This window comes from Numida meleagris, chromosome 10 (assembly GCF_002078875.1).
Source record: "Numida meleagris isolate 19003 breed g44 Domestic line chromosome 10, NumMel1.0, whole genome shotgun sequence".
Classification (NCBI taxonomy): Eukaryota; Metazoa; Chordata; class Aves; order Galliformes; family Numididae; genus Numida; species Numida meleagris.
Window position 1 is genome coordinate 7,250,689 of NC_034418.1, and position 7,659 is coordinate 7,258,347.

Genomic DNA, 7,659 nt, shown 5'->3' on the forward strand with positions numbered 1-7,659 from the left:
AAGTTCTATTGAAGAATTTAAAAACTTGTGCTTCAGCTTAAGGTCTAAGTAAAATCTATAGAGACAGCCACTGGGGAATACCAAACATGAATAGTAATAGCAAACCAGTAGTAAAACAGTAATTCTTCCATGCATGCCAGGAACAATGTAAACTGTAACATTAAATTGCTTCCCACTTCTAGTTGTGGCACTTGTAGACAAGTGTTGCTTAGGCCTTAAATCTTGTTTGCTATATCAAGGTATTATTTTCCCTTTTACTGTGAACTGAGCTGAAATGCTAGCTAAAGGCTTTTGCAAAGTTGGAACAGTACAATTATTTTCTTCGGCATTTATGTCCTTTACAGAGAAAAGGAAAACTGAATACATAGATCAAATTGTAAGCTTTTATGTAAAATATATGTATATTTATTCAGCAGTATACAGCTTTATTAAGACAGTGTAGACATTCTCTGAACACTTCAGAGGAGGAAAGTAAGAGCAGCCGTGAGTATTCTGTTGTCAAAAGACAGTTCCATTAACTTGACTTAGCAGTAGCCTTTCCACATAATACAGTCAGCTCACTCTAAGGATGAAGAAAATTCATTTTAGTTCAAGCTATCAAGCAGAGCTTAGAAGAAATAGAAAAATTAGTTGCTGAACATGCAGTAAGTATACCCCTGCTCTCTGCTTACAGAGGCAGATACACTGTTACAAAGTTTGACTTCCACACCTTATTACAGCTACATTCAAATACTTCCACCTGCAAGACTTACCTGATTGATATCACTCATTGTCTAGATATTTACCTATTGCTACAGATTAATTCAACCAAAAGCTCTAGGTATGCGTGACTCTAAGAACGTTAGGCAGTATGTGTTACAAAGTTCTGTTCAACTTTTTTTCAAAACAGTTTACTTGCTTGAGCTAGAAGTAAGGTAGTTAACATTCAAATACTGCAGAGAATTAACAGTAGTTCTTATTCAATAATGGACAAAGAACAGATTTTAAGAACTGAAACTTAGCTGTAATTTTGTAGGCCTTTGTGAATAGGATAATGTATGGCAATTTGTGCACTGGAGCAATCTAGGAGGAAAAGTTCTTCTGTTTTCCTCCAGGCAATTACTGAACTGTACATGTTTCTGTAAGTACTGTTCTACACATTTATCTGTGTAGAGCAGTTGTCCCCTCCCTGTTCCTCCCTCACCCTATTTCTCTTTCCAGCTTCTGCCAGCCAACTTAGGCTTAACCTCAGAAGAAATACACAGTTAGAATTGGCATCCATAACATTTCTCTCGCATGAAAATGTAGGACTATGTGCTGGAATGTTTGCATGCAAGTCTACTGGTTTAAGCTTACCACTAGGTTATGAATATGCTGTACTGTATCTCGATTTAGGAGTTGAACATCAATGTTACGGAGGTCTCCACCAGCCATACAGAGTGTCTAAACATGAAGAGAAATAGTTTTAAAAACTGACAGTTCATATTTGCACAGTCAGCTCTGAAAACGATGTGCTGCCCCTGCTACACTGCAAAACATTACTAACCGTTCTTCCTTTTGTTTAGCAGCTCACATAGGGACAGCAAGAGCTATTTGTATTAGACAATTCACAGTTGAACTACTGTAAGTATTTTAGAATTTTTTTTAAAGGAAGAGTTTGATACCTGTCCATCAGCCAAAGGAATGTTTACAAATGGAACAGTTTTATCTTGGGGTACCGATTTACTTCTTAGTATCATGCCTTGAACTCTTTCACTGGTAGGTATAGTTCTTGAGACAGCTTGTTGTAGTCCAGCACTAGAATACAAGTAAAATGTTACTATAAGATTAGCTTCCTATATTCTGCAGATTTTTGTGCATGAAGCTACTGCACTTGGTAGCAAACATACCTAAGAAAAAGGCCATCTTGTTTACTTTTTTTTTAGTGCTGCCAGAGGACTGCAGGAAATCTAACCCATGGCAGCATTTACTAGCAATACTAGGTAATATTTCTTGACCATGAAACTACAGTAGCTTTCTAGGCCTGTGTTATAGGCCAGTGAGCAAGCTGACATTTGGACCTCTCAGTAACAAGAATATCCACTCCCTGATATGAACAGTGACAGAACAGTTTTGGAAAGAGCAAACTGTGCCCTGGGGCTTAAGATAAGACTTGCAGAGTATCTGTCCACTTCAGAGGGAGATAGCAGGATATTCTAAAGCTGTTACCTCTCAAAGGTACAGAGAATGTCATATGTACAAGATTCCTCCACTTTTTTTTTTTAAAGGCAGGATTTGGACATTTTCTATGTGGCAATAAGCCTCTGACATTTGTAGTAAGCCAAGGTGAAACTAAGCAACATGTTGGTTTCTTGACCCAGTCAGTTATAAAGATCTTCGATTCTTCAAGATCTTTGACTCTCCCCTCTCTTCCCCCCACCCTTACGTAGTTCAGCTGCTGACTTCTGCCAAAACTAAACTGTTGTCTTACGGAAAATAACTGAAAACCTAAACTGCTGAAAAAGGAAGTAAATGATTATCAATTTATTTTTAAACATGGTCACATTTTAATGAAGCTTAGGCTCTGAAAGGTAGCTTAAACTGTAAACTATACCTTTAAACAACAGTGGAAGGGAGTAGAATTTAGACTCTATTAATGTTTGGTATTTTTTAAAGGAAAAAAAAGAAACTGGCTTAGTTATGACACTGCATCCTGTTGCCTCCATTAAAACAGTTGCTAACACCCACGCTCAAAGCAGGAGATACGACTGGTTCACATCCCCACTACCAAGTCTAGTGGCAGACTATGAAGATCTATTACATCTAGATTGATGTGCACTGTCTTGGTTCTCCTTACCTTTTAGATACTTTTGGCGTGGCTTTGATATTTGTGGCACTGCAGTCAGAGGCAAGAGTCTTAACAGCCTCATTCACACTTGTGGAAGAGTAAACAGATCTAAAAAAATAATACAAGTAGTGATTTGTTTTAATTGCCTCCTCATCTATTTCTTTTGAGAAAGTTCTCGCTTAGATGAAAATGGATGGTGAATTAGAGAATGTTAGAAGTGTTCCATAACATGTCTAGTTTATATACAGTGAAAAAGCCCCCCTTAAGTAGATTCCATGATATGCTGGAACCTAACGTGACAGGGGAATGAAAGGTGTAGTCGTATTAGTAGATCAGGGACAGCTGCAATACCTGATGTGGGGATAATTCAGGGATCATCCACAACTTTGTTTCAGTGTACAGAGATTATCTTGGGAAGTTTCTTTTTCAGCAAGATTTCATTTTACTAGTTCAGCTCTTAGGACATTTGTTACATATGGCTGACCTGAATCTAGAGAACAATTTATTATTTTTATGTTTTGGGGCTTTAGCTTGGTTCACAGAAATTCTGATGACAGAATTTACCTCTGCTCTTGCCTCTCTTTTCCCACTCCTATTTTGAAGACTAAAGGCATAATTTTGGCCCACCATAACTGTACTTGAATAAATGCATTCTTCAAAGCCTGAAAAGCTAGACTTCTCAGGCAAAGCAACCTCCAGTAGTTTCATCGAGACAAACTCTAAAATCCCAATTCAAGAAAATAATTATATGTGGCTAAGACTTCAATTTCTTTTAGGCACATTAAATACTGATACTATTTCAATTGTTTTTCTCTGAATACAATTTGAATGTACCCAAATAAATGGCAGCGGATTCAGGTATGTACACTGGAACAGGAGCATCTCAAAAAGCTTTTCCACACAGATATATCCACTGATTTTTATTCATTCATTTATTTTAATTCATTAGACTTTATGGTGAGACTTAAATATGGCTCATTGTAAGTAGCATGAAGGTGTTTTTGCAAGCATCTATTTCCCTGCTAATGATAACTTCCTTTCAGCTATGTCTTAGGGGACAATTATTACACAACAGTTCATTACTCATAACAAGAAGAAACAAAGATGTTTCCCTTATGTGCTCTCTTCCATGAAGTATTGTTTGGTGGTCTGTACTGGTAACAGATTCAGAACTGGACACCCTTCAGTAAGTGAGAGAACTACATCTTTCTGTCAGCTAGACGTGCTTTTTTTTTTTGTTAAAGGTTCACATTGCCACAATACATCTGGTACAGGTTATGGAAGGCATCTTTATCAGAGCTTTTATCAGGCTCAAATTTCAGCTACTTTATTTGAAAGCAATTCTTTGCAGTATTTACCACTTTAAGTAAGTTATATATCAAAGGTCAGACTTACCTAGAAAGACCGTTCAGTTTGCTGTTCAAACCAGAGCTCAATGAAACCAGTGATTTTGATTTGGTTACCTGAGAATGTGCATTAGACTGCAGTTAACAGAAATGGCATTTTAAGGCAACATGGTAGATATTTCCAGGAAAAAATACTGTAAGAATTCCCTGTTGAAACGGAACAGGGAAGCCCCATAGTGCTCCTTTTTATTGTTTTACATATTTTAGAAACTGCAAATACACATTTCAAGTTTTCTGATGCCAAACCATACCGAACTTCAGTATGAACAAACACAAGCAACAGCTTTTCTAACATACACCTTTCCATCACGTAGCCCTCCTGTAATTAAGACCTGTAACTCCACATACAATTTTTGTCTTCATTGAGTCCTCTTGGCACATACTTCAGTGTTTGGCTGAGGCACTGCATTGCACAGGACTGAGGTGGTAGAATTAATATGCCTGTGCTATCTGGTTTACAGATCAACGTGGATAAGATGCATACGTCACCCAAATATAGAAAAATGTCTATTTTAACCCAGAGTTGAGTACTAGAAGTGTTTCAGATGGTTCCTCAAACCATCAAGACTGATTTGCAAATCGGGAAGTATTTGCAATTCTGTGTGAATGAGTTACATGAAGTGCAGGTAACATTTTATTATAAAGTTCATTTACTATGCAGATTAGCCTTGCTTAACTTAATATAAGTTGAATTTAAGACAGTTTATTGTTCAAACAGACAACAGGCTATTGGCCTGCCTGGTAATGCACATAGCAGGGTTCATAGCAGGTCAGAATTGATTAAACTCTTACGTTGTTGATTTATAGTATATTTACTTACTTTTTTAGGTATTTTCTTTGCAGATGTATACTTGGCGTCTCCATACTCAACAATTGTAGTTACCTTAACTAGAAATACATTAGAAAGAAAAGAAAGAAATCTCACAAAGAGCATAAATCACTTCAGACTTTTTTGTTTGATGGCTCTTTACCCACCCGCAGTTACGTATCAGTTCTGCTATGTGATGATCGCTTGCCTGGGACAGAGTTCAAAGCAAACCGTCACAGACAAGGTGACACATCGAATAGTTAAAAGGAACTAGACAACCCTTTAACTCCCAGATAAAACAGAACTACATTTAAGTAATAATGTGTCACTCTTATGGCATGGTTTGGACCATAAAGATGAATGGCATTTTGTTTACAAACCTTAGAGGACAAGAAGTTGAAGCATAATCTGTAACATTCTGAGCTCTTCTGTTATACTGTAGAGCACTGATAAGTCACTTAAATCTGTCTCCTCTCACTGTTTTCAGTGATAAATCTAAAGGGCAGGAACTCTTATCTCATGTTTTGGAGCACTTGAACAGTAGCATAGCACATGATCCTTATACTTTTAGTTATGCACTTCCCCTCCAAAGTTCTCCAGGCTTAACATTCACTTTGCAAACATTCTGCTCAAACCACAACGAAGAGGAAATTTAAGAGCAAATCTACATAATACAGCTGCTTGCCTTTTTTGCTGTTGGTCCTTGTCAGTTTTGGATTTGGTACATCTTCTAGAGCACAGTCAGTCTGTAAGACGTTTATCCAAAATGATAAATCATTATTTTTTGATCACCAGATACATTTTGTCTTACAGAAAGCAATAGATCAAACGGGTGTGGAAGAAAGTGACAGAAATGGCTGAACAGCAGTTTATTTTTCTGAAGCATCTGTACTTTTCCCAGCAGATGACCCTAAATCTTTAGGTAACGTTCATGGCTGCACCATGGCTGGCTGTCTAGCCTTTTTATGTCATCTTCTGTTTAAACAGACAGCTAAACAGTCATTTGTCTGAAATCTTTACAGCAGAAAGAAAAGTTTCTGGTCTGTAAGCTGTGATAAAGTTAAAAATACACACCGCTGCAGCAGCAAGGGCCAATTCCTCCCCTTCTTGCAAGTCTGTAACATAAGAAAGCATAGCTTGTTTACATACTGTTGCTTGCATAATTATTATCTGCAGGTTCTTATGTTGGAAAGTATGAAAATGAGCATGTAATTCGGAATTGCAGTTGCCTAAATAGTTAACCTTAGCTAGCAAATCCTTTAGGATGGCCAGTCTGTAAAACAAGGATAAAGAAACATCTTGGGCCATTTCGGTATGTTTCATCTGTAGAAGAATACAAAGTTTTGTCATATTACACAGTCTGAATTCAAAGCAGCAATACTCTGTACTGCTGGAAGCCAATACTTTTAGGTAGTAGTTTTCAAGGAAGGCACTAAACACACCTTCTGCAAAGGCTTACAGTAAACCCAAGATCTCAGAGTCTTCAGTTTGATTTTATGCATTTCCTTTGCTCACCAATATTAAATGCTGCGTTCACACGCACTTACTGAGCAAGTCCTTTCTTTTCATCTTTCTGATGGCAGTCGGCATCTTCAGCAGTTCCACCATGAACGCTTTCTCAGCCATTTGCAAGAGCAAATCGAGTTCTTTCTTCATTTCCCGGATGCTTTCCTTGGCTGTAAACAAAACGGGCTTTTACTGCCACACGTGTTTCCCGCCTCCAAGAAAAACCACCGCCACATCGCGTACCACACGGCAGCCCCCAGGGGCAGCGATGCCAGCCGGCCGGCCCGCGGCCGCTCCCTGCCCCGACGCCCGCCATGGCGCCCCCTCGCGGAGCGGCGGTACCCGCGCGGCCCGGAGCCGGCCCCGCCGTGCCGTGACCCGCGGCAGCCTCAGGTGCCCCGACGCGCCCCTCCCGGGACACCGCGCGGCGCCGCGCCCCGGGCCCCTCCCCGCCGAGCGGGCAGGACCGGTACCGCCGCCTCAGCGGGGCGCCTCAGGGTACCCCGCCCGGCGCGGGACGGCCGATCCTACCCTGCTGGTCGAAATCGCTGAGGAAGAGCGAGATGCGCTGATCCTTCTTCTCCTGAGAGAGGGCCCCGCGGTCGCGCTCCACGCCCGAGTCAGTGCTGCGCCGCTTGGCCGGGGCCTTCCTCGGGGGCATGGCTGCCACCCCGCGCGACGGACGCGCCGCTTCCGCTCGGAGGCTTTTGTACGAGCGGGGGCTTCTCCCCCCCTCCCCACCACCATCCCTTCCTCTCACCTCCCCTCCCTCCGCCTCCTCTCCCGGGCTGACACACCCCCGGGGTGCGTGAATCGCCTGAAGGCGGCGTCGCTCACCGGCTTCCGTCTGACGGGTGAGTCGGGGCGGGGCGGGCAGCCGGGCGGTGCGGCGTTCCGTGGCGTTCCATGGCGTTCCGGGGCGTTCCGGGGCGTTCCGTGGTGTTCTGTGGCGTTCCGTTCCCGCGCGGCGTTCCGTTAGCGCGGTGCCGGCAGCGCCCGGAGCGCGCAGTGCTCCACAGCCGGCGTAGGACCCCAGCCACCCCGTGAGTTGGAGCGGTGCGTGAGTGCATGCGTTAATCCACGGATTAAATTAAGGACCAGTTTCATCGCGAAGCTCGGTGCCTCGTAGCAAC

General features: G+C 41.9%; 1 protein-coding gene across 2 annotated transcripts; it reads right to left on the bottom strand.

Moving 5' to 3' along the window:
• LOC110404239 (borealin-2) lies at positions 370-7,397 on the bottom strand. 2 transcript variants are annotated; one of them, XM_021408323.1, is made up of 10 exons: positions 7,287-7,397; positions 6,568-6,696; positions 6,095-6,135; positions 5,706-5,766; positions 5,033-5,100; positions 4,202-4,269; positions 2,816-2,914; positions 1,644-1,776; positions 1,336-1,422; positions 370-562 (listed from the first exon to the last, which is right to left on the bottom strand). In XM_021408323.1, the coding sequence occupies exons 2-10, from the start codon at positions 6,674-6,676 to the stop codon at positions 515-517; spliced, it is 714 nt and encodes a 237-aa protein (XP_021263998.1). In that variant the 5' UTR covers positions 6,677-6,696; positions 7,287-7,397; the 3' UTR covers positions 370-514. The 2 variants fall into 2 exon arrangements, with proteins under 2 accessions (XP_021263998.1, XP_021263997.1); XM_021408322.1 differs by lacking the exon at positions 7,287-7,397 and adding an exon at positions 7,058-7,272.